The following is a 27418-nucleotide window of genomic DNA, read 5'->3' on the forward strand; positions in this document are numbered from 1 at the left end:
TGGACTCCAAAATTTTACCTACCACAGATGTTAGGCTAACCAGTCTATAGTTTCCAGCCTTCTGTCTACTGCCCTTTTTAAATAAGGGTGTTACATTAGCAGTTTTCCAGTCTGCCGGGACCTTTGCCGAGTCCAGGGAGTTTTGGAAAATTATTACCAATGCATCCACAATCCCTACCGCCACTTCCCTCAAGACCCTAGGATGTAAGCCATCAGGTCCAGGTGATTTATCTGCCTTGAGTCCCATTATTTTACCGAGTACCACTTCCTTAGTGATTTTGATCGTGTTTAGCTCCCCCCACCCCCTTTAGCCCCCTGTTTGTCCAGTGTTGGGATATTCTTAGTGTCTTCTACTGTAAAGACTGATATAAAATATTCATTCAGTGTTTTTGCCATCTCCATATTTCCCACCATTAATTTCCCGGTCTCATCCTCTAAGGGACCAGCATTTACTTTAGCCACCCTTTTTCTTTTTATATAACTATAAAAACTCTTACTATCTGTTTTTATATTTTTTGCTAAGTTACTTTCATAATCTATCTTCCCTTTCTTAATCAATCTTTTTGTTATTTTTTGCTGTCTTTTAAAGTTTTCCCAATCCTCTATCCTCCCACTAGATTTGGCTACCTTATATGCCCTTGTTTTTGTCAAATACTATCCTTAATTTCTTTACTTAGCCACGGATGGCTGTCTTTTCTTTTACACCCTTTTCTTCTCAGTGGAATATATATTTTTTGGAAGTTGTAAAATAACTCCTTAAATGTACACCACTGATCATGTATCGTCTTACCCTTTAATCTATTTTCCCAATCCACTCTACTCAATTCCGCTCTCATACCTTCATAGTCTCCTTTATTCAAGCTTAGCACGCTTGTTTGAGATCCAACCTTCTCACCCTCTAATTGAATATGGAATTCAACCATGTTATGGTCACTCATTCCAAGGGGATCCTTTACTAGGACATTTTTAATTAATCCTGTCTCGTTACACAGGACCAGATCTAAGGTTGCTTGCCCCCTGGTCGGTTCAGTTACATACTGCTCAAGAAACCCATCCCTAATACACTCAATGAACTCATCCTCAAGGCAAGCCAACGCAGCCAATTTGTGCACAGCAAGCTCCCACGAACAGCAATATGCTAATGGACAGATCATCTTTTTTAGTGATGTTGGTTAAGGGATAAATACTGGTCAGGATACTGGAGATTACTCCCCTGATATTCTTCAAAATAGTACCATGGGATCTTTTACATCTACCTGAGAGAGCAAATGGGGCCTCGGTTTAACATCTTATCCAAAAGGCAGCACTCCCTCAGCACTGCACTGGAGTGTCAGCCTTGATTTTCTGGAGTGGGACTTGAACTCGCGACCTTCTGACTCAGAGGCGAGAGTGCTACCACACTGAGCCATAGCTGACACAATCTGGCGACTGAATAGGGAATAGGGGTTGTGGGGAAATGCAAATGGGGGTGGGGGGGGTGAGCTTTATATAACGGCTCAGCCCCGAAACCGGCACTGCCATGTAATACATAAAAGCACCTTAAGTGGGCATAGACAGAGGGTCATAGGGTCAAATGAAAAAAGACCAAGGTCCATCTACTTCACCTAGTAGGCACATGATACGATGATGTTGCTGACTGATCATGACAATCAATCTCTCAATTCGTCTGAGGTGAGGAAAACCCCCAGCGGTGGAGAGCTTTGGGAACCAGAGGTCCAAAGTCACCTGTTGCTCCCGAGCACGCTGCACTTACCACACGTCATGTCTCAAATTACTCAAACACTGGATCCCAAACAGACCTTCGCACTCTAGTATGATCTGACGCCTATGTCACCACCTGGTTCCTTTAAGCGCTGAGTCAGTAGGAGCAGCTGTTCGATCCGTTTGAAATGTGTACAGAGCACCAGTTAGGGAAGGACTCGCTGATGCCCAAGGATTTGATCAGCTGTGACTGATAGGAACACAGGAAATGTGAGACGATAACAGACCGCAATCTATCTAGTTCACCACCTACTATCCTGGTAGTCACGCGATACAACGCTAATGAAGCTGTCCTCTCTTTTCATTCGACCAAAAAACAAGTGCACAAATTAACTAACAAAAAAAACCAATAACCATTTTAAAGAGCCCTCCACCAATCAAATTAAAATTTGGTTGCCCAGATTAATTATGCACTCCAGTCCCCGCGGCGCCCACTGGTCACGAAAAAGCTCGAGCGTGCCGGCGGACACCGCGTGCTAATGAAGCTGTTGACTATTCACAGCAATCAATCGCTATCAATTAGTCTACAACAGACCCAGACATGAGATGAGGAAAAGCCCCAGTGTTGAAGAGCTTTGGGAACCACAGGGCCAAAGTCACCTGATCCTCCCGAGCCTGCCATTGATGTTATATAGGCTGCGGAGTGAAAGGCTCACACCAGATTGGTCCAATTGTCTTTGAAACCCCCTCCTCCTCTCTCTTTTATGTTTGGCAATGCTGTTGTGCCTTTTTCTTTCCGAGCTCGCCGGCTCTTCCTAGTGGTCGCGAAGAAAACGACGAGCAGCTTCACGTTGAATAAAGTGCCCAGGTGTCAGCGACCTTTCCTTCAGCCACGGGGGAGGAAGGAGGGCAGATCGGTGGGTGCCAGGGTGTTTCAGGGAGCCTCGCAAAGACACAAATAAAAAAAGGTCAGACGGGGAGGGTCTTCGAGGGGTCCGAAGGGGTCCCTGAGGCCAGCAGAGTTCTGTCTATCTGACATTAGGTTTCAGTGTCTTTATGTGTTTGGTTTTCGATTTGCTGCTGTATGGTCTGATGATCATTCGCGCAGGTCAGAGCACTGAGACAGTGACACTGGGAGCTAATGTTAACCTCTGCTAACTGAGTGGCGGCTGTGGCTCAGTGGGTAACACTCGCGCCTCTGCGGCAGAATGTTGTGGGTTCAAGTCCCACACTGTGAAACTAGAGACACATAATCCAGGCTGACATTCCAATGAAGTACTGAGGGAGTGCTGCACTGTCTTTTGGATGAGACGTTAAACCAAAGTGTGTCTTTATGTACAAGGGTCCCCGGGAGTGTGTCACTATTTATGGGGGGGATCCCCGGGAGTGTTAGTATTTACAGGGGGGTCCCCGGGAGTGTGTCAGTATTTATGGGGGGGATCCCCGGGAGTGTTAGTATTTATAGGGGGTCCCTGGGAGTGTGTCAGTATTTATAGGGGGTCCCTGGGAGTGTGTCAGTATTTATAGGGGGTCCCTGGGAGTGTGTCAGTATTTATAGGGGGTCCCTGGGAGTGTGTCAGTATGTACAAGGGTCCTCGGGAGTGTGTCAGTATTTATAGGGGGTCCCTGGGAGTGTGTCAATATGTACAAGGGTCCCCGGGAGTGTGTCAGTATTTATAGGGGGTCCCTGGGAGTGTGTCAATATGTACAAGGGTCCCCAGGAGTGTGTCAGTATTTATAGGGGGTCCCTGGGAGTGTGTCAGTATTTATAGGGGGTCCCTGGGAGTGTGTCAGTATTTATAGGGGGTCCCTGGGAGTGTGTCAGTATTTATAGGGGGTCCCTGGGAGTGTGTCAGTATGTACAAGGGTCCTCGGGAGTGTGTCAGTATTTATAGGGGGTCCCTGGGAGTGTGTCAATATGTACAAGGGTCCCCGGGAGTGTGTCAGTATTTATAGGGGGTCCCTGGGAGTGTGTCAATATGTACAAGGGTCCCCAGGAGTGTGTCAGTATTTATAGGGGGTCCCTGGGAGTGTGTCAGTATTTATAGGGGGTCCCTGGGAGTGTGTCAGTATTTATAGGGGGTCCCTGGGAGTGTGTCAGTATTTATAGGGGGTCCCCGGGAGTGTGTCAGTATTTATAGGGGGTCCCTGGGAGTGTGTCAATATGTACAAGGGTCCCCGGGAGTGTGTCAGTATTTATAGGGGGTCCCTGGGAGTGTGTCAGTATTTACAGGGGTTCCCCAGGAGTGTGTCAGTATTTACAGGTGGTCCCGGGGAGTGTGCCATTATTTACAGGGGGTCCCCGGGAGTGTGTCAATATGTACAAGGGTCCCCGGGAGTGTGTCAGTATTTATGGGGGGGTCCCTGGGAGTGTGCCAGTATTTACAGGGTGTCCCAGGAGTGCCTCAGTATTTACAGGGGGTCCCCAGGAGTGTGTCAGTATTTACAGGTGGTCCCTGGGAGTGTGTCAGTATTTACAGGGGGTCCCAGGAGTGCCTCAGTATTTACAGGGGTTCCCCGGGAGTGTGTCAGTAATTATGGGGGTGTCCCTGGGAGTGTGCCAGTATTTACAGGGGGTCCCAGGAGTGCCTCAGTATTTACAGGGGTTCCCCGGGAGTGTGTCAGTATTTACAGGGGGTCCCTGGGAGTGTGTCAGTATTTACAGGGGGTCCTGGGAGTGTGTCAGTATTTACAGGGGATCCCCGTGTGTGTCAGTATTTACAGGGGGTCCCTGGGAGTGTGTCAGTATTTACAGGGGATCCCTGGGAGTGTGTCAGTATTTACAGGGGGTCCCCAGGAGTGTGTCAGTATTTACAGGGGGTCCCCGGGAGTGTGTCAGTATTTACAGGGGGTCCCCGGGAGTGTGTCAGTATTTACAGGGGGTCCCTGGGAGTGTGTCAGTATTTACAGGGGGTCCCCGGGAGTGTGTCAGTATTTACAGGGGGTCCCCGGGAGTGTGTCAGTATTTACAGGGGATCCCCAGGAGTGTGTCAGTATTTACAGGGGGTCCCCGGGAGTGTGTCAGTATTTACAGGGGGTCCCCAGGAGTGTGTCAGTATTTACAGGGGGTCCCCGGGAGTGTGTCAGTATTTACAGGGGGTCCCCGGGAGTGTGTCAGTATTTACAGGGGGTCCCTGGGAGTGTGTCAGTATTTACAGGGGGTCCCCGGGAGTGTGTCAGTATTTACAGGGGATCCCCGGGAGTGTGTCAGTATTTACAGGGGGTCCCTGGGAGCGTGTCAGTATTTATAGGGGATCCCCGGGAGTGTGTCAGTATTTACAGGGGGTCCCAGGGAGTGTGTCAGTATTTACAGGGGGTCCCCAGGAGTGTGTCAGTATTTACAGGGGGTCCCCGGGAGTGTGTCAGTATTTACAGGGGGTCCCCGGGAGTGTGTCAGTATTTACAGGGGGTCCCTGGGAGTGTGTTAGTATTTACAGGGGGTCCCCGGGAGTGTCTCAGTATTTACAGGGGGTCCCCGGGAGTGTCTCAGTATTTACAGGGGGTCCCCGGGAGTGTCTCAGTATTTACAGGGGGGCCCTGGGAGTGTGTCAGTATTTACAGGGGGTCCCCGGGAGTGTGTCAGTATTTACAGGGGGGTCCTGGGAGTGTGTCAGTATTTACAGGGGGCCCTGGGAGTGTGTCAGTATTTACAGGGGTCCCTGGGAGTGTGTCAGTATTTACAGGGGGTCCCTGGGAGTGTGTCAGTATTTACAGGGGGTCCCCGGGAGTGTGCCAGTATTTAATAAAAGGACCCCGTCAGTATTGGGTGTTTGTCCTGGCTGTCTGCTTGGCAGAAAATCATAAATTCCCATTGGCTCCAGGGTGGGTAAGGAACCTGGGTGATTTTATCTGTGTGGGATAAGGTTAAAATCGCCCTCCTGATCTTTTGTTTTTTAGAACATGCCTCTACTAGGCCACCGTCAGGGAAATGAGATGACATCTTGGTCTAAATTGAAGCCTGTGTTTGCAGTGCTGGTTGAGTTTGTGCAGTGTCTAGACAGGACACACAGATTACCATTGTGACAAGGCTTCATCCCACTCGGGTAAGACACACACCCTTTCCCATTGACATTGTCTGCTACTGTGGGAGCAAACAGGGCACTTTCACCAGCTGACAAACATTTCACTTTATTACCAATGTATGGTCCAGACACACAAAACAGCAACCTTTTATGTACGGGTCAGCAATGGCGCTGCAGCTCGCAATCTCGCCCCGAGTCAGATGGTCGCGGGTTCATAGTCCCACTCCACAGACGTGAGTGCGAACATGTGTGTGTGACCGAGCGTGTGCGTATGAGCGTGCGCGTGTGAGCGTGCGTGTGTGCGAGCGTGTGTGCGAGCGTGTGTGTGAGCGTGTGTGTAAGGGTGTGTGTGTGAGCGTGCATGTGTGTGTGAGCGTGTGTGTGAGTGCGTGTGTGTGAGTGTGCATGTGTGTGTAAGCATGCGAGCATGTGTGTGTGAGCGTGCATGTATGTGTGAGCGTGCATGTATGTGTGAGCGTGTGTGTGTGCATGTGTGTGTGAGCGTGTATGCATGTGTGTGAGCGTGTGCATGTGTGAGCGTGCATGTATGCATGTGTGTGTGAGCGTGTGTGCATGTGTGAGTGTGAGCGTCCGTGCATGTGAGCATTTGTATGAGCATGCGTGCATGAGTGAGCGTCCGTGTGTTTGTATGTGAGTGTGCTTGTGTGTGAGAGCATGCGTGTGAGTGTGTGTGAGCGTGTGTGTGTGGGCGTGTGTGTATGTGTGTGTGTGTGAGTGTGTGTGTGAGTGTGTGTGTGTGAGCGTGTGTGTGTGTGTGTGTGTGTGTGTGTGTGTGTATGAGCATGTGCGTATGTGTGTGAGTGCGTGTGTGAGCATGTGTGTGTGTGTGTGTGTGTGTGTGTATGTGTGTGAGCGCGCGTGTGTGTGAGCATGTGTTTGAGCATGTGTGTGTGTATGAGCGTGTGTGAGCGTGTGCATATGTGAGAGCGCGTTTGTTTGAGCGTGTGTGTGTGTAAGCACGTGTGTGTGTGAGTACGTATGTGTGTGAGTGTCTGTATGAGCGTGTGTGTGTGAGTGTGTCTGTGTGTGAGTGTGTGTGTGTGAGCGTGTCTGTGTGAGCGATGTGTGTGTGTGTCTGTGTGTGAGTGTGTGTGTGTGTCTGTATGAGCGTGTGTCTGTGTGTGTGTCTGTGTGTGTGAGCATGTCTGTGTGAGCGTGTCTGTGTGTGTGAGCGTGTCAGTGTGTGTGAGTGTGTCTATCTGTGAGCGTGTCTGTGTGTGTGAGCATGTCTGTCTGTGTGAGCGTGTCAGTGTGTGTGAGCGTGTCTGTGTGTGTGTGAGCGTGTCTGTGTGTGTGTGAGCGTGTCTGTGTGTGTGTGAGCGTGTCTCTGTGTGTGTGAGCATGTCTGTGTGTGTGTGAGCGTGTCTGTGTGTGTGTGTGAGCGTGTCTGTGTGTGTGAGCGTGTCTGTGTGTGTGAGCGTGTCTGTGTGTGTGAGCGTGTCTGTGTGTGTGAGCGTGTCTGTGTGTGTGTGAGCGTGTCTGTGTGTGTGAGCGTGTCTGTGTGTGTGAGCGTGTCTGTGTGTGTCTCCCCCTCAGTTTCCCCTGCCCTCCAAGCAGGGACTATTTCTGGCAGCAGCCTCCTCTCGGTACCCCGCCCGATAATCTGGGGGAGACAATCGGCCGCCCTGTCTCGAACCCGCCCAGGGTTCTGCCCGCTGACGGGTTGTATGAAGGGGAAACTCTCTCGCCGGATCACCACCAGGCGGCAAAGACGGAAATCTGTCCGCTAGATATTCGGCCATGGTGGGATGTGGTAGCAGCACCGCTGGGTTTCTTCCTGTCCTCCCGCCAACATCCACACATCTGCGGCTCCAGCAAGGGAGGACAGCGTTCAGCTGGCATCACCAGCTGGTTTTCTCATTCCTAACCCGGGGGCGGTGAGATCAGCAAGCTGAGCGAGTGGCGGGGTGAAAAAGTGTTACATCCCCACCGACACCTGGGGATCCCTGGCTCAAGGCCACACATAGAAACATAGAAGATAGGAGCAGGAGTAGGCCATTCGGCCCTTCGAGCCTGCTCCGCCATTCAATGAGATCATGGCTGATCATCCAAACTCAGTACCCCGTACCTGCCTTCTCCCCATATCCCTTGATCCCTTTAGCCTTAAGAAATATATCCAACTCTTTCTTGAATATATTTAATGAACTGGCCTCCACCGCCCTCTGTGGCAGAGAATTCCACAGGTTCACCACTCTCTGGGTGAAGAAATTCCTCCTCATTTCAGTCCTAAATGGCTTACCCCTTATCCTTAGACTATGACCCCTGGCTCTGGACTCCCAGGCCATCAGAAACATCCTTCCTGCATCTAGTCTGTCCAGGCCTGACAGAATTTTATAGGTTTCGATGAGATCCCCTCTCAATCTTCTAAACTCCAGTGAGTATAAGCCCAATCGACACAATCTCTCCTCAAGTGGAGGAGAAGCATCCGGGAAAGCGCCGAACACCTCGAGTCTCTTCGCCGGGAGCAAGAGGAAGCCAAGCGCAAGGAGCACACATCAACCCAAGCACCCCACCCACCCGCCCCTTCAACCACCGTCTGCCCCACCTGTGACAGAGACTGTAGGTCCCACATTGGACTCATCAGTCACCTGAGAACTCATTTTTAGTGTGGAAGCAAGTCATCCTCGGTTCCGAGGGACTGCCTAAGAAGAAGGGGGGGGTTGAGCCTCACTCCCGAGGGCGGTGAGATCAGCGAGGTGAGCGGGTGGGGAGTGGGGGGTGGGGGGAGTTGAGCCTCGCTCCCGGGGGCGGTGAGATCAGCGAGTGGGGGGTGGGGGGAGGTGAGCCTCACTCCCGGGGGCGGTGAGATCAGCGAGTGGGGGGTGGGGGGAGTTGAGCCTCGCTCCCGGGGGCGGTGAGATCAGCGAGTGGGGGGTGGGGGGAGTTGAGCCTCGCTCCCGGGGGCGGTGAGATCAGCGAGTGGGGGGTGGGGGGAGTTGAGCCTCGCTCTCGGGGGCGGTGAGATCAGCGAGTGGGGGGTGGGGGGAGTTGAGCCTCGCTCCCGGGGGCGGTGAGATCAGCGAGAGAAAGAAACGAGAGAGCGAGAGAAAGAAACGAGAGAGAGAAAGAAACGAGAGAAAGAAACGAGAGAGGGAGAAAGAAACGAGAGAGAAAGAAACGAGAGAGAGAGAAAGAAACGAGAGAGAAAGAAACGAGAGAGAGAGAGAGAGATGCACTTCCTCACAGCCTGTGGAAAATATCAGGGCATCAGAGAGAATTTCTATCAAAAATTCTCACAAATATGCCCTGAATTCAGAAATCTGACTGACAACCAAAAACTCCCATTCCTACTGGGGGAGGAGAGAAGCTGTGTAACACTGGCGGCACACTATGTTACAGCTTGCCATGAACAGAGGGACAACCAGTAAACTAAGACAAGAGTATATATAAACAAGGCGAAAATATATTTATAAACTCAGGGATATACCTGTTTATACACTGTATGAATGGAACCGCGTTTATGTGTTCAACCATAAATGTATTTTGATGCTTTGGCAACATAAGATGTACCTTATCATGCCAATAAAGCGATTTGTATTGTATTATTGTATTGGGTGGGGGGAGTTGGGCCTCGCTCCCGGGGGCGGTGAGATCAGCGAGTGGGGGGTGGGGGGAGTTGAGCCTCACTCTGGTTAAAGCCACAGAGGGAGGGAGGATGCTGAGCATGTTGTTGTGTATTGAGATTAGACAATGAAGGGAAGCAACAGCAAAAGTCTCTTTCTTTTTAAAACATAACGTTGATTGTACATTAACGATGTCTGCACAACCCCTGACCTCACAATCCGCCTCAGGTACAATTCCCATTCGCGGGGCTGATTAAATTTCCTCCTGCCTTCAGCTCAACTCTTTAAACCAAATCAACTGCTAATGTTGCTCTTCAGCCCTGAAAGAGATCACCCCCCCGCCCCCACTCATGACATCGGCGACTGGTGACAAACGCCTGCTCATGCACAGGCTTGCTGTGCGCCAGGACACGGGCAGCAGAGTGTTGGATGAGCTGAGGTTTGCAGAGGGTGCAAGGTGGGAGGTGGGCCGGGGCAGTGTTGGAATGGTCTGGACTGTAGGTGTGGAGAGGGCCTCAGCAGCAGATGGGCTGAGGCAGGAGCGGAGAGGGACGAGGCATTTTCAAGTTCAATGATTGCAGACAGTCCCAAATGGTGGACTCCTACCATTCACACATCGGTGTCTTAACACTCTGCGCAAAAACAACTCCTTAATCTCTGCCTTTGTTCTCTTGATGATCTCTAATTCACACCTTCCCCCAGGGTTTGAGGCCTGAAATGTCAATTTGACAAATTGGTTTTTTTCCACAGTTGCTGCCTGACCTGCTGAGTATTTCCAGTTACTTTTTACTGGTTTTAATATTCAGATTTCCAGCTATCTGCAATATTTTATATGTTAATTTTAAAATTCAAATCTCTGCATGGCCTCACCCCTCCCTATCTTCGTAACATCCTCCAGCCCTCCGAGCTCCTCCAATTCTGGCCTCTTGAGCATCCCTGGTTTTAATCGCTCCACCATTGGTGGCCGGGCCTTCAGCTGCCAAGGCCCAAGCTCTGGAATTCCCTGCCTAAACCTCTCCACCTCGCTTCTCCTCCTTTAAGGAGCTCCTTAAAACCTACCTCTTTGGCCTGTCCTTACATGGCTCGGTGTCAAATTTTGTTTGATAACGCTCCTGTGAAGCACCGTGGGACGTTTTACTACATTAAAGGCGCTATATAAAGGCAAGTTGTTGTAGATTAAATTTATAGAGTCATAATGGCACAGAAGGAGGCCATTCGGCCCATCGAGTCCGTGCCGGCTCTCTGTGGAGCAATCCAGTCAGTCCCATTCCCCCGCTCTATCCCCGTAGCCCTGCAAGTTTATTTCCCTCATGTGCCTATCCAGTCTCCCCTTGAAAACATTGAGGGCTAAAAATTCGGTGGCGCCGCGTTTGGGGCGCCAAGCTCACCTGGGCGCCGGAATTTGTGCTCCAGCCAGAGCCGCTTGCGCCCTCCCGATATTCAGTGGGAGCGCCCCAAGAGGGACTCGGGGCGCTGCTCGAGGCTCCCCGCATCCCGCTTGGGGCGCTCAAACTGAATATCGCCGCGCTACGTGCCACAGCGCCACATGCTGTGGCACGGCGCACTGCTGTACTGCAGGCCTTCCTCCCCTTCTTAAGGGGGAGGGGCCTGCACCAGCGCGATCACCGATCGCGAGTGCCAGCAAAAGAGCCCGACACCGAGGAGAAGTGCCAGGCTTTTGGGACACAGCCGGCACTGCCCGGGGGGTGGATCAGGAGGCCGGGGAGGGCGGCGCGAGGAGGTGCTGGCAGGCGGCCACCAGAAAAAATGGCCGCCCCGCACCTCCACCTTAATTTGCGCCACTACCGCCACAGGTAGGCCCTGTGAACCGGTCGCGATTTGCGACCGGCGTTACAGAGGCGGGCGCGACCAAATATTGCGATCGGGGCGGGAGCGGGGCGCTGCGCACACCAATGGCGTCATCGGTGGCGGCGCAGCGCTACAAGCTAACGCCGCCATTAGCGCCCCGCTAAACATCGCGGGAGGTGTAGCCAGTGGCACTAAAGCCACTGAGTGCCCTCTTTGGGCGCTAACTGGTGGCGCAGCCCACTGAATTTCTAGGCCTGAGTGTTTCCGCTTCCACCACTTCCGTCAGCAGCGAGTTCCAGGTCCTCACCACTCGCTGTGTAAAAAAGTTTTTCCTCACGTCCCCCCTGTATCTCGGGCCCAAAACCTTAAATCTGTGTCCCCTAGTCCTTGTACCATCAACTAGTGGGAACAGCCTTTCCCCGTCTAGCCTATCCAAACCCATCATAATCTTGTACACCTCTATCAAATCACCCCTCAACCTCCTTTACTCTAATGAAAACAAATCCAGCTTCTCCAACCTGTCCTTGTAGCTAAGATCCCCCATCCCCGGAACCATTCTGGTAAATCTCCGCTGCTCCCTCTCAAGGGCCTTCGCATCCTTCCTAAAGTATGCCCTCTAGTTACTGACAAGTGGAAAGTTTTTTTTACAAGCCATCTCAGAGTACTTTATATGGAGGGATGGGATGGGGAGGGCCACAGTACATGGGGAAAGGAGAGAGGAATGGAGAGACTGGATGGTGGAACCGAATGCGCACTCAAAGGGCCTTGAGGAGGTTTTTGCAAGGCGGGGAGGGGTCAGCAAGGCAGAGCGAAGTGGGTGGGGGCACCTCGACACTGCCTGCAGGTGATGTCAGGGTATTGACATGCAAAGGTTTCACTGCTCCTTGTCCCCATGTGTTAAGTATCCCCCCCCCACTCCCCCCCCCGCCATACCCTGTTAATGTCGCCACACTCCTTTACTGAGAATCATACAGCACAGAAGGAGGCCATTCGGCCCATCGTGCCTGTGCCGGCTCTTTGAAAGAGCTGCCAATTAGTCCCACTCCCCTGTTCTTTCCCCACAGCTCGGCAAATTTTACCTTTTCCAGTATTTATCCAACTCCCTTTTGAAAGTTACTATTGAATCTGCTTCCGCCGCCCTTTCAGGCAGCGCATTCCAGATCATAACAACTCGCTTCATAAATAAAAATGTTTCCTCACGTCCCCTCTGGTTCTTTTGCCAATTATGTTAAATCTGTGTCCTCTGGTTACCGACCCTCCTGCCACTGGAAACAGTTTCGCCCTATCTACTCAGTTTTCATATATTTGGAACGCCTCTATTAAATCTCCCCTTAACCTCTCTAAGGAGAACAACCCCAGCTCCTCTAGTCTACCCCAGTGTTGAAGATGCTAATGATGGCAGGGCTCACGGTGGCTGTGGTTCCAGACAGTAAACGAATGCTGTCTAATCGATGGGATTCGAAGCCGTGATGCTCAAGTCTCTGGACTGGGGCTTGAACCTATGACCTTCCGACTCAGAGGCGACTGAGTGCGACCCACTGAGCCAAGTCAACAGCTGATACATTGGGAGATGGGGGGAAGAGAAAGGAATAATAAATGTACCAGGCTGGTGGAATGGGCGGACACGAGGCAGATGAAGTTTAACGCAGAAAAGTGCAAAATGATGCATTTTGGTAGGTAGAACAAGGTGAGGCAATATAAACTGAAGGGCACAATTCTAAAGAGACCTGGGGGTATATGTGCACAAATCATTGAAGGTGGCAGGGCAGGTTGAGAAAGCGGTTAAAAAAGCATACGGGATCCTGGGCTTCATAAATAGAGGCATCGAGTACAATAGCAAGGAAGTTATGATGAACCTTTATAAAACACTGGTTCGGCCTCAACTGGAGTATTGTGTTCAATTCTGGGCACCGCACTTTAGGAAGGATGTGAAGGCCTTAGAGAGGGTGCAGAAAAGATTTACAAGAATGGTTCCAGGGATGAGACTTCAGTTATGTGGATAGACTAGAGAAGCTGAGGTTGTTCTCCTTAGAGCAGAGATGGTTGAAAGGAGATTTGATAGAGATGTTCAAAATCATGAGGGATCTAGACAGAGTAGAAAGAAACTGTTCCCATTGGTGGAAGGGTTGAGAACAAGAGGACACAGATTTAAGGTGATTGGCAGAAGAACCAAAGGCGACATGAGGGAAAACTTGTTTACGCAGCGAGTGGTTAGGATCTGGACTTCACTGCCTGAAAGGGCGGTGGAGGCAGGTTCAATCATGGCTTTCAAAAGGGAATTTGATAAATACCTGAAGAAAAAAAATTTGTAGGGTTACGGGGAAAGGGCGGGGGAGTGGGACTAGCTGTAGTGCTCTTGCAGAGAGCCAGCACGGGCTCGACGGGCCGAATGGCCTCCTGTGCTGTATCCATTCCACGATTCTATTTATACAGCACCTTTTACAAACTCAGGATGACCCAAAGCGCTTTACAGCCAATGAAGTACTTTTGAAATGTTGTAATGTAGGAAATACGGCAGCAAATATGCGCACAGCAAGATACCACAACCAGCAATGTGATAATCACCAGATCTGTTTTTATTCTTTAGTAATGTTGGTTGAGGGATAAATATTGGCCAAGACACTGGGGAGAACTCCCCTGCTCTTCTGCGACATAGTGGCCGCAAGATCTTTTACGTCCACCTGAGAGAACAGACGGGGCCTCGGTTTAATGTCTCATCCGAAAGACGGCGCTTCCGACAGCGCAGCACTCCCTCACTACTGCACTGGGAGGGTCAGCCTGGATTTTTGTGCTCAAGTCTCTGGAGTGGGACTTGAACCCACAACCATCTGACTCAAGAGGAAGAAACAGCAATAAAGACTAGAAAGAACAGCACCACACCCCCTGACTGGGATTGACTCAATATATAATTTATTTCATTTTTATTTACAAATATCATACATGTGTTGAAATCTGAGTGCAGTCACAGTGACAACCAGCGCAATCCCCTACACTGGGAACAGGTTCGAGCAAGAGGCAGCAATGCCTGCTCTGTATTACGCAGCGATGTAAATCACATTGAAAGCCCCAATTTTCACCTGGTCTTAAGCCTCCCTCTGGACCCTTCTTTCCCTTTTAATATCAACACCTTCCCATCTAACCAATATTTTTCAAGACATTCCTTTGGAGGATTACAATATTATTAAGTGCTTCTAACGATCCGGCTGCGCTCCTATCGAGTGGGAAACGTACGATACAACCGTGCTATCTCCAAACAGTGCTGCCATAAAGACTGGCCACCCACACCATGGTTCTGGGGCAGGGCCCTGGGTGCGGTGGTGTAGTGGTTCTGTTACTGGACTAATAATCCGGGCTAGGACGTGAGTTCAAATCCCACCATGGTTGTTAGAGAATTTAAATCCAGATTATAAAAAAAATCAAGGACATAATGATTTATTTTTAAATGCTGGTGTCTGTAAAAGTGACCATGAAGCTGTCGAATTGTTGTTAAAAACCCAGCTGGTTCACTAGTGCCCCTTTAGGGAAGGAAACTTGCCATCCTTACCCGGTCTGGCCTCTATGTGACTCCAGTCCCCAATGTGTTTTGACTCTTAACCGCCCTCTGCCAGCGATGCTAACGTCCCGAGAATGAATAAAAGGAAACGGATCAGGCGAGAAGGGTTTAGAATTCCAAACCCCTGGAGCCTCAGATTAAAAAGTTTATGGCACTCCACCGACTGTGCGGCCCGGGCGCCAGAGGACCAGGCTGGACCTCGGTGACACCTCTTCCCCCCCCAACTACCCTACGTCCAAATCACCTGCCGACGTTCGGTCGCCCGGGCGACTTGGAAAGCAAGGTGACCACGGTAACCATGGAAACATAGGCCAGCGAGGCGTTCAAGGAACGCGGGGGGGGTTCAGAGTAAAAGGACAAAGGGAGGTCAGGCCATCCCGCCCACCCGGAGGTTGCTGCTATATCACCGAGATGTTGTCCATGCTGCAGCCGCACTTCTCGATAATCATGTTGGGGAACTCTGCCACCTCGATCTCGGTGTAGTCCCCCTTCTTCACCAGGTACATCACGGGCAGCGAGTTGCTCTCCGCCACCGCGCAGCTCCTCTCGCCATAGTTGAAGGGCCACTGCGGCTGCTTGCAGCCCCCCACACAGTGGAAGGCCTGGTATCCGGGGGGCTCGATGATCCAGTACTGGGTCCACGTCAGCTCCCTGAAGTTGATGAAGTATTCCTGCCTGCAGCATGCCCCGCTTCGCCGGGACCGGCTTCCGCCACAGTCCCCGGCCGCGCTAAGAACAAAAAGAAGCAGGGTGTCAAAGAAAAAAGTATCTTACAACAGGCTGATGCAAGGAGCTGCTTTTCTGCTGCTGCATTAAGTGACGGTTCCGGGGAAGATCCAGACCGGGATGTGGGCGCTGTTGGCAAGGACTGCATCTATTGCCCATTCCTAGTTGCCTTTGAGAAGTTGGTGGTTTTGATCTACAAGATCGGCTTGCTAGGCCGCATTAGAGGGCAGTTAAGAGTCAACCATGTTGGTGTGGGTTTGGAGTCGCATATAATTCCAGACTGGGGTGAGGACGGCAGGTTTCCTTCCCTAACGGACATTCGTGAACCAGTTGAGATGTTACAACTATCCAACAGATTCGTGGTCACCATTACTGAACTCGCATTCTCTAACTGCCCAGGGTGGGGTTCGAACTCACCCTCTCTGATAACGTTTAACCACTACACTCAGGCTCAAATTAAATCATTCTGAGATACTCCCCGCCACACCCCTCCCCCCCGGCACCTTTTCTCACTTTGACTGACTGCTCCCCCTCGGATACCATTACTTAATGATTCCAACCAGTATTATATAACCCCTGATCCCCTGCCCATCCACTGCCAGCCCAAGATCCCCTGCCCATCTCCTCTGCCAGCCCCAGATCCCCTGCCCATTTTCTGCCAGCCCCAGATCCCCTGCCCATTCTCTGCCAGCCCCAGATCCCCCTGCCCATCCTCTGCCTGCCCCAGATCCCCTGCCCATTCTCTGCCTGCCCCAGATCCCCCTGCCCATTCTCTGCCAGCCCCAGATCCCCCTGCCCATCCTCTGCCAGCCCCAGATCCCCCTACCCATCCTCTGCCAGACCAGATCGCCCTGCCCATCCTCTGCCAGCCCCAGATCCCTCTGCCCATTCTCTGCCAGCCCCAGATCCCCTGCCCATCCTCTGCCAGCCCCAGATCCCCTGCCCACTCTCTGCCTGCCCCAGATCCCCCTGCCCATCCTCTGCCAGCCCCAGATTCCCTGCCCATTCTCTGCCAGCCCCAGATCCCCTGCCCATCCTCTGCCAGCCCCAGATCCCCTGCCCAACCTCTGCCAGCCCCAGATCCCCTGCCCATCCTCTGCCAGCCCCAGATCCCCTGCCCATCCTCTGCCAGCCCCAGATCCCCCTGCCCAGCCTCTGCCAGCCCCAGATCCCCCTGCCCATTCTCTGCCAGCCCCAGATCCCCTGCCCATCCTCTGCCAGCCCCAGATCCCCTGCCCAACCTCTGCCAGCCCCAGATCCCCTGCCCATCCTCTGCCAGCCCCAGATCCCCTGCCCATCCTCTGCCAGCCCCAGATCCCCTGCCCATTCTTTGCCAGCCCCAGGTCCCCCTGCCCAGCCTCTGCCTGCCCCAGATCCCCCTGCCCATTCTCCTGCCCAATTCCCCTGCCCATCCCTCTGCCCCTGATCCCCTGCCCAGCCCCCACCCATCCCCCTGCCCCGATCCCTCCCCCTCCCCAAATTTCTGTGTCGCAGTCGCGGTGGAACAGACCAGACGAGAGTGTAGCTGTGAGTTTACTGATTTATTTCCAGCCAGTTTTACAGGAGGAGGAAGTACACAGTGATCAGGTTGACCCCATTCAAGGTCAGCGCGACATTCAACCCCGCTCCGAACAGTTAGTCTTTTAACTTCATGCCTGCCAGAAATTCCTTGTTTCGCCATTTTGTCTTTAAACGTGTTTGAAAAACAAACGGGCTCACGGCGCCGCTAAAACAGCGAGAAAGGAATTTCACACCCAGGCTAGTATCCGCACGGTGTCGTTTGAAGGCTGGAGCGACAAGTCTTTACACGCAGAGAAAGCCGCACAAATACCTCGGGTTGCCAACTCTCCAGGATTGCCCCGGAGACTCCAGGAATTGGAGCCTAATCGCCAGGACTCTGCTGGGAGCAAAACCCCGAGGAGAATCACAGAGACGTTGCAAAAAAATTGTGTTCTTTTCATTTTCTTTGAACACTTCCGTAAATTAGTTATAAAAATATTGGAGCTGGGGGAAAAGCTGTTGACTGACACTCGGGGTGAGTCCAATCGGCTAACCAAGGGTCTGTCCCCTTTCCAATTGGCCGTGGGAAGATGGTGCGCCCGAAGGACCGACCAATGGTGAGAGGGGACGGTTCGAGGTGGGAGGTCATGCGATGAATCCTCCAGGAATACACCCGCCCAGAGTTGGCAACAAAAGACTTGCATTTCTATAGCGCCTTTCACACCCTCAGGTTGTCCCAAAGCGCTTTACAGCCAATGAAGTACTGTTGAAGTGTAGGCACTGTTGTAGTGTAGGAAACGTGGCAGCCAATTTGTGCACAGCAAGCTCCCACAAACACTAATGTGATAATGGCCTGCGAGGGCAGACAGGGCCTCGGTATAACGTCTCATCCGAAAAAGACGGCGCCTCTGACAGTGCAGCACTCCCTCAGTACCGCACTGGGAGTGTCAGCGTAGATTACATGCTCAAGTCTCTGGTGTGGGAACTTGAACCCACGACCTTCTGACTCAGAGACGAGAGCGCTACCCACACTGAGCCACGGCAACCCTATGAAGGTCTCCGGCGTCTTAAACTCTCAACTCTGCGCGTAGTACGCGTAAGGAGACGTACCCGTATTCGCTGAAGTCGAGGGAGTACAGGACCAGCTCTGGCTTTCCCAGCATCCGGTCGGCGGGATCTTGGGAGGTAAAGCGGACGAACCTGGCCAGCTCGGCCGCGTGCCTGCCCGGTCGCTCTGCTTCGATCCAGATCTCCAGGTACATCTCGCCCTCCTTGGTGCTCTGCCAGTAGTGCACGGCCTGAGTGACATCAAACATTTTCCACCCAGAGTCGAGGATGGGGACCAGCCTGTCACAGGAGAGTGAGGGGGGGGGGGAGGAGTACAGCGTATTAGACCAACAGCAGCAAACCATATTGAGAAGCCTGCGCTGAAAGGGAGCTAAATTCAAACTGAGTCTGCGCAAACATTATTTCAGTGAGCGCGTGGTCAATCTATGGAGCAGGCACCCTGAGGAGGCGGTTACATCGAATTTACAGCACAGAAACAGGCCATTGTTTGGATAGCTCTTTCAAAGGTCCAGCACAGGCTCGATGGGCCGAATGGACTCCTTCTGTGGTCAATAACCAGGGGGCGTAGTTTAAAGTAATTGGTAGGATTAAAGGGGAGTTGAGGAGAACCTTTTTCACCCAGAAGGCGGTGGGAGTCTGGAACTCACTGCCTGAAAGGGTGGTAGAGGCAGAGACCCTCATCACATTTAAAAAGTACTTGGATATGCACTTGAAGTGCCCTAACCTACAGGGCTACGGACCAAGAGCTGGAAAGTGGGATTAAGTCTTTTCCAGCCGGCACGGACACAATGGGCCAAACTGGCCGTAAACTTCTATGATTCTATGTGTCTTTTCAACGGCCTGTTAGCTAAAGGGAGCTTTGTTCTTACCTGGAGTCTATGAGCGAGGTCCTGTTGCTGCCGTCGGCCAGAATCTTGACCCAGTACACGCTGACCCTGGCGTTGTTGACCGGCCGGCTGTGTCTCCTGGGAGGCAGCTCTCCCTTGTGGACGCCTTTCTTGAAGAGCTTGAGCTCCGCCATGGTCACCTCGCTGTTTTCGGGGATCAGCCCCTTCATGTCGAAAACCAGCCTCTGCCTGGTGGGGTCCGAATAGAGCACGTCTCCGGTCGTATCTGGGGAAACGGGGCAGAGCAGTGTGAAGTGAGGCATTTATTGGCAGGAAGAACGAGGAGAGGCGTTATCGACTGAATGGAACAGGAGGAGGCCAATCAGCCCCTCGAGCCTGTTCCGCCATTCAGTAAGGATCATGGTTGATCCGTATCTTAGCTCCATCTACCCGCCTTGGTTCCATAACCCTTAATACTCTTGCTTAACAAAAATCTATCAATCTCAGTTTTCACCACACTTTCAACAGGCAGAGCACTCGTTTTTAATCAAATGGTACAATTTTAAAGAGGGTGCAGGAACAGAGAGACCCGGCGTTGTACGTACACAAATCTCTGAAGCTGGCAGGACAGGTTGAGAAGGCTGTTAAAAAGGCATACGGGATCCTTGGCTTGATAAACAGGCACAGAGTACAAAAGCAAGGAAATTATAAAACCCTGGTTAAGCCCCAGCTGGAGTATTGTGTCCAATTCTGGGCACCGCACTTTAGGAAGGATTTTGAGGCCTTGGAGAGGGTGCGGAGGAGATTTACCAGAATGGCTCCAGGGATGAGGGACTTCAGTTACGTGGATAGACTGGAGAAGCTGGGATTGTTCTCCTTAGAGCAGAGAAGGTTGAGAGGAGATTCGATAGAGGTTTTCAAAATTATGAGGGGTTTTTGATAGAGTTAAATAAAGAGAAACTGTTTCCAGTGGCAGGAGGGTCGGTAACCAGAGGACACAGATTTAAGATCGTTGGCAAAAGAACCAGGGGGGGAGAGCAGGAGAATTGTTTTACACAGCGAGTTGTTAGAATCAGGAATGCGCTGCCTGAAAGGGCGGTGGAAGCAGATTCAATAATAACTTTCAAAAGGGAATTGGATAAATACTTGAAATGGAACAATTTGCAGGGCTGTGGGGAAAGAGCAGGAGGAGTGGGACTAACTGGATCGCTCTTTCACAGAGCCGGCACAGGCACGATGGGCCGAATGGCCTCCTCCTGTGCTGTAAGATGAAACAGGCAGAGCAGACAGGCTGTTCATAACCTCGTTTCCGGCCTTTATTGTCCAGGGATATTCGTTTCTTGTCTTCAGAAGACATCATGTTAAATTCTGAGAGTTAACTGTGCATTCCAGACAGTGCAAAATCGGCTGAAGCCTTTGTAATTCGTGAGGCTGTGAATCACTCAACAATTTGCAGCTCTCAGTGTAAAAGCCCTCCCAGACAAGGCTGAGGGTAATGGTGTGTCACACATTTATGAGCAACTGATTAGATTTACACGAGGCAACAGCAACACACACGAAAATAAACTTTGTAAAACCCGGGCCGAGTTTGCCTGATTCCCAAGCCAAGGCCGCAGTGGGGGACTGGTCTCAGTGCGCTGGGGTGGGAGAGGAGGGAAACCAGCCAGGCTTCCCATTCCCGATCCCCGTTGGCAAAACGTCAAGTGTGGAGGCCGCTTGGGGCGAGGCACCTCCTGGTTGATGAGGCCAGTGGAACTGTCCCCCACCCCAGTGTGAGTCGCCGATATTTGGACAAATTTTGGTTGGGATGGGGAGGACATTTTAAAAATGAAACTCCATTGATCGGATCAGATGATTGAGAATTAATCCTAGGAGCATAAAGGGAAGGGTAAAAACTGTATATTTTCACCCAAAGGGAGATTAGATGTGGACGTGTTACTGCAAGTGACGGTTCAAATCGAGTCATTTACATTTAAAAGGGAATTAAAGCAACATTTATACGAAAGGGTACAGAGAAAAGATAGATTAGATATCTCGGCTGGGGGGAGCTAGCTCACACGGACACAGTGAAGCTGAACGGCCTCATTCTGCACTCAATTCGCCTTGTCCTAAATTTACAGGGGAATGAAAATGATTTGAATGCTACAAATTGGGCCAGTGACTATGCACAGGCTCCCTGTCTACACACGCGCACTCCGAGTTGGTAGCACCCTTGCCTCTGAGTCAGAAGGTTGTGGGTTCAAGTCCCACCCCAGAGACTTGAGCGCCTAATCCAGGCTGACACTGCAGTGCAGTGCTGAGGGAGTGCTGCACTGTCGGAGGTGCCGTCTTTCGGATGAGACATTAAACCGAGGCCCCATCTGCCCTCTCAGGTGGATGTAAAAGATTCCATGGCACTATTCGAAGAAGAGCAGGGGAGTTCTCCCCGGTATCCTGGCCAATATTTTATCCCACAACCAACACCACTAAAACAGATAATCTAGTTATTCATCTCATTGCTGTTTGTGGGAGCTTGCTGTGCTCAAATTAGCTGCCGCGCTTCCTACATCACAAGAAAATACTTCATTGGCTGTAAAGCGCTCTGTGACATCCTGAAAGGCACTATAGAAATGCAAGTTCTTTCTTCCTACACACACGCACTCCCTGAGTAAAGGCAGGGCGATTAACGGCAGAGATACAAACATTCCGATAAGCATTATTTACCTGCGTTGCCCGGAACTCCTCGTAAGATGCCGGCCAGGCTGGGCAGGGCTCTTCGCTTCCTCTCCTTCTCCTTGTGGAGCTGCAGCATGGAGATGTACTTGTTCCTGACGTGAGCCGGGACCACCGTGTTCTCCAGGTCCCTCTTGGCGAGGCGGGGAGCCTCCGTCAGTCCCAGTCTCCCGAGCATGGCGTCCTTGATCTCGTGGTGGTGGTGGTGGTGATGGTGGATCCCGTCGGCCAGTGCCGTCCACAGGACGCAGCCGAGGATCCCCAGCAGCAGCATATTCCAGCCGTTGGTCATTTTTAAAAAAACGAGGAGGATTTTTTTCCTTTAAATTCTCGCTGTCGTGCAGTGAGAAGTTTTTCCCCCTTTTTTTATTCCTGTCTGGTTCGGCACAGCCCCTGGGAAAGCACAAACTTGCTGTCGGATTAAAGCACTGTCCACAGACTGACTGAGTGAGGGCTGTGGCCAGCAGCTTTTAAAGGGAGGGCCAGGCCTTGATCTCCACTCCAGACAGAGGTGGATACACAAAAATTGAAAGGAGGCACTGAAAGATCAAAGGGGCAGGAGATTTAACATTGCGACGCCCCCCACTTCAAGCAGAATGACTGACAGTTTTCACCTTCTGTGGAAATCCTCCAGGATTAGCTCAATCACGTGTCCCTTTCGACTTTTCATGGGGTGCAGATTAACAAGGCTGAAACCTCAAAGCAGATTCAAAAATAAATACTGCTGCAACTCCCGAAGGTTTTTAAAACTTTTTAGCAATCGCTCTGTATTAGGATGTTTAAGAGCTGGCCTGTCCAAGCAAGTTGAATTTTCTCTCTCTCTCTCTCTGTCTTATCAAAGCAAAGCTGGGTGGGAATGTGAGTTGTGAGGAGGATGCAAAGAGGCTTCAAGGGGATATAGACAGGCTAAGTGAGTGGGTAAGAACATGGCAAATGGAATATAATGTGGAGAAATGTGAAGTTATCCACTTTGGAAGGAAAAATAGAAAAGCAGAGTTTTTTAAATGGTGAGAGATTGGGAAATGTTGGTGTTCAGAGGGACCTGGGTGTCCTTGTACACAAATCAATGGAAGTTCACATGCAGGTACAGCAATTAGGAAAGCAAATGGTATGTTGGCCTTTATTAGAAGAGGATTTGAGTATAAGAGTAAAGACGTCTTACTGCATTTATATAGGGCCCTGGTGAGACCACACCTGGAGTATTGTGTACAGTTTTGGTCTCCTTACCTAAGAAAGGATAGACTTGCCATAGAGGGAGTGCAATGAAGGTTCACCAGACTGGTTACTGGGATGGGGGGATTGCCCTATGAGGAGAGATTGAGTAGACTAGGCCTATATTCGCTAGAGTTTAGAAGAATGGGCGGTGATCTCATTGAAACATACATAATTCTTACAGGGCTTGACAGGGTAGATGCAGGGAGGATGTTTCCCCTGGCTGGGGAGTCTAGAACCAGGGGTCAGTCTCAGAATAAGGGGTCGGCCATTTAGGACTGAGATGAGGAGAAATTACTTCACTCAGAGGGTGGTGAATCTTTGGAATTCTCTACCCCAGAGGGCTGTGGAGGCTCAGTCATTGAGTACATTCAAGTCAGAGATCGATAGATTTTTGGATATTAAGGGAATCAAGGGATATGGGGATAGTGCAGGAAAGTGGAGATGAGGTAGAAGATCAGCCATGATCTTATTGAATGGCGGAGCAGGCTCGAGGGGCCGAATGGCCGACTCCTGCCCCTGTTTCTTATGTTCTTGTGATTAGAGTGCAGTTTATGATGAACCTGGTGCTGGTGCAGGTTTATCCAGCGAGGGGCTTGACCAGGAGCCGTGTGGGTTTGTCCAGACTGCGCCACTAGGATAACGGACCCGGGAATACCCAGGGAGCTAGCTTGCCACAACAACAACAACAACTTGTGTTTATATAGTGCCATTAACCCAAGGTCGCTTCACTGGAGTGTAAATCAGACAAAAACCTGACAGCGAGCCACATGATATTAGGGCCGGTGACCACAAGCTTGGTCAAAGAGGTCGGTTTTAAGGAGAGTCTTGAAGGAGGAGAGAGAGGTCGCGAGGCGGAGAGGTTTAGGGAATTTACTCCTGTGCTTGTGGACTAGGCTGAAGGCACGGCCGGCGATGGTGGAGTGAAGGGAGTGGGGGATTCAGAGCAAGAGGAGCGCGCAGTTCTCTGGGGGGGTTGTGGGGCTGGAGGAGGTTACAGAGGTAGGGAGGGGCGAGGCCACGGAGGGATTTGAGCACGAGGATGAAAATTTAAATATTGAGGTGTTGCCAGACCGGACCGGGAGCCAATGTAGGCCAGCGAGCACAAGGGTGATGGGTCAATGTTCCCTCTAATTTTCTTCGGGCCGCTGGGCCCATTCAAAAATCCGCGCATGTGCTGTTTTTGCATTTAAAAACCGGTGAGCCGGCTGCGCAGGAGCTCCACACCGCTGCAGGCGCGCGGCCGCACAACTTAAAGGGAACGTTGGTGATGGGTGAACGGGACCCGGTGTGAGTTAGGGTACGGGGCAGCCAAGGCCTGAAGTCCCGGAATCCGAACAACAACAAAAAAAACAAGCGTCGGTATCTGTGCTGAGCAAATTGACCTCAGTTGCGAGCCAGAGGGGGTGGGTGGGTGTGTAGGAGGGTATGATCGCCATCAATGACCGTCAGTGCCCCTGGTTTGGGCAGAGGTGTGGGGAAGATTCCTGCTCACGAGCACGATCCACCTGCCCCCTATTAGAAGGTGCATTATCAGGTGAGGGCGAGACCAGGCTTGACTATGATGCCCCCATGGTCGAATAGCCTACTGACTATCAAGGCGCCGACATGAAGAATCGTTAATTGGGAAGGTCCTAGACCTTACTGCTGCAAATGGAACCACATCCCGGCTGCAAGAGAGGATGTGAGGGGGAAGAGAAAAGAAACTTTAGCTTAATTTGAAATGAATTATGTTACAACAAACTGTACTGTGGTGGTGATTATGTTAACGGATATGAGCAGATCTAGTGCCATAGCTCATTGTTATCCTGTGGTCTGGAGCACGACTAATCTGATCTTTCCTCGGTAAAGTAAATCCAGGTAATTATAGTCACTGTTGAGCTCACTGCTTGTAAACATCAGACTGTAATGACTAGTTAGGGCCAGCAACATACCAAACACTCGACTACTGGTGAACTGTCTGCGACATTGGCCACAGTCAATTGGTGAATATGGTTTATTTTGATATATATAGACACAAGATGGTGACAGGATTGGAAGAGAGGCTTCAGATACTCACTCCACAGAGCCACCTCGTGGCCAGAGCTAACAACACCATTGTTCACCCATCATCCCAGCGCTCGCTGACCTACCTAAATGATCATCCTTGTGTTCACGTCCCTCCATGGCCTCGCCCCTCCCTATCTCCCTAACCTCCTGCAGCCCTACAACCCTCCGAGATCTCTGCGTTCCCCAAATTCTGGCCTCTTGTGGCTCTGATTTTAATCGCTCCACCATTGGCGGCTGTGCCTTCAGCTGTCTAGGCCCAGAGCTCTGGAATTCCCTCCCTAAGCCTCTCCACCTCTCTCTCCTCCTTTAAGATGTTCCTTAAAACCTACCTCTTTCCTGTCGTAATATCTCCTTGTGTGGCTCGGTGTTAAATTTTGCTTTATAACGCTCCTGTGAAGCGCCTTACGACCTTTTACTATGTTAAAGGTGCTATATAAATGAAAGTTGTTGTTGTTGAACCAGCAACACACAAGTACAATTCAATCCTTACTTTGGACTCATGCATTCTGTCCTTATTTTTACATAATATACTTCAATTTGAAATTATATATCATTAAATAGCAAAACTTACAGAAGTTTGGAGAGCAGAGTTGGTTGGAGGATAAGAGTTTGCAGAACTGGTTGAGTAGTTGGGGGTACACGCAACTAATGTGCAATAGTGCCACCACTGGTGAGAGGATGTAACTACAGCATGACACGTTTACATAGACATTTTCAATTATAAATGTGAACATTAGCTGACCAGATCAGCTGTTTTAGAACTCCCCTGCTCTTCGTCAAAATAGCACTGCGGGATCTTTTACGTCCACCTGAGAGGGCAGACGCAGCCTTGGTTTAACGTCTCATCTGAAGGACGGCACCTCCGACAGTGCAGCACTCCCTCAGTACTGCACTGGGCGTGTCAGCCTGGATTTTGTGCTCAAGTCTCTGGAGTGGGACTTGAACCCATGACCTTACTTACCGGGAAGAGTGCTACTCATTGAGCCAAGACTAAGTGGTGGAACTGGAACCCCCTCCCCACCGGAACCAGATAAAAGGCATGTAGACGTTTAAAAACTGCAGTCTCCCTGTCCTGCTGCCTCATGGCTGGGGTACAGTTCCACAGACGTCTGCTGCCCTGTAGCACCTTGCCAAAGTAGTTACTGGTCTGGCGTAAGTCAGATTATTGAGTGCCAGGTGGGTCATTTAACCGGACGGCAATCAGGAGTCGATGTCTGGTGAGCCCAGCTGGTCAGATTCGGCTGTGAGAGGTAGAAGTGGCTTGTCAACCCTCACCATCTAGGAACGCATTTGCTGATTGGTCACTTGGGCAGGAGCTGTATCTCAACTAGAGTGGGCACCTTCAGGACAGGAGATGAGGGGAAGGAAACTGGGGGCGGGGGTGTGGGGTGGGTGCAGAAAAAGTAAATTAAACTTTATGTAAATAAGCTCACTTTGATTTCTTCGGTCTAAGATCCACTAAGGTGAGGCCACGGCTCCTCTCTCAATCTCGTGTTTATTCATGAGGCCCTTGCCAGAGTATATTTGTACTTCTGAAGGCCCCCCGCGTGGCGCTCTCTTGATCCGAGGGAGGTGTTGAGGGGAGGCTGGCTGCTTCTCGGTGGGGAAGGAGCAAAATCTGCCGCCCGGGACCTTCCAGCAGTGAGGTCAAACTCCCAGCTTCCTTCGTGACTATTAAGATGCAGAGTGACCATCCTTAAAACAGACAGCCTTGGCTGAAAGCGTACGTGTAGAGCTCACCTTTATCTCTTCAGTTCGCCGGCGAAATGAGACGCGAGGAAGCCGAGCATCGTGCTCGAGCGCCCAAACGCAGCTCCTGAGCAAATCGCATACTAAGAGTTCCCGCTCGCTTGATATGGATTGCACGCTCTCTCCCTGCAGGGATCCCGCCACCTCCCCCTTCCCAACCCCCTCCTGCCTCCGCTTCCCTAAAGACAGGGCTGGGCTGGCCATATGGGAAATCAGGAGATATCCCGAGTGTCCCTGTGAATAGTTCCATAACATCGTATTATCAGATCCCCCCCCTGAGGTATATCCTTCCTTCAGTTCTGGACACCGCGCCTCAGGAAAGATATATTGGCTTTTGGAGGAGGTAGAGTGCGGATTATGAGGAGAGATTGGGTCGATTGGGCTTATATTTCAATTTCAATTTTATTTGTCACATAACCAAATACAACAAGTGAAATCCAGTCAGTGAAATGCTTTTTTCTTAACGAGCTGAGCGCAACAATCAGCAAAGGACACTTAGCTGCCTGGTACGCACGGAACCAGCAAGGACTCGCTGGAGTTTAGAAGAATGAGAGGGGATCTCATTGAAACTTATAAAATTCTAACAGGACTAGACAGACTAGATGCAGGAAGGATGTTCCTGATGGTCGGGGGAGTCCAGAACCAGGGGTCACAGTCTAAGGATAAGGGGTAAGCCATTTAGGACAGAAATGAGGAGGAATTTCTTCACCCAGAGAGTGGTGAACCTGTGGAATTCTCTACCACAGAAGACAGTTGAAGCCAATTCATTAAATATATTCAAGAAGGAGTTGGATATATTTCTTAAGGCTAAAGGGATCAAGGGTATGGGGAGAAAGCAGGGACTGGGTACTGAATTTGGATGATCAGCCGTGATCGCATTGAATGGCGGAGCAGGCTCGAGGGGCC

General features: G+C 51.0%; 1 protein-coding gene across 1 annotated transcript; it reads right to left on the reverse strand.

Moving 5' to 3' along the window:
* Positions 1 to 14015: 14015 nt before the first annotated feature.
* LOC147113106 (left-right determination factor 1-like) lies at positions 14016 to 21901 on the reverse strand. The gene is made up of 4 exons (XM_085996266.1): positions 21494 to 21901; positions 18833 to 19076; positions 18006 to 18242; positions 14016 to 15398 (listed from the first exon to the last, which is right to left on the reverse strand). Exons 1-4 carry the CDS (start codon positions 21792 to 21794, stop codon positions 15068 to 15070), a joined length of 1113 nt encoding a protein of 370 aa, XP_085852392.1. The 5' UTR covers positions 21795 to 21901; the 3' UTR covers positions 14016 to 15067.
* Positions 21902 to 27418: the final 5517 nt, after the last annotated feature.

This window comes from Somniosus microcephalus, chromosome 9 (assembly GCF_052327205.1).
Source record: "Somniosus microcephalus isolate GS21.2 chromosome 9, FLI_Smic_1.0, whole genome shotgun sequence".
In the NCBI taxonomy this organism is placed as follows: domain Eukaryota; kingdom Metazoa; phylum Chordata; class Chondrichthyes; order Squaliformes; family Somniosidae; genus Somniosus; species Somniosus microcephalus.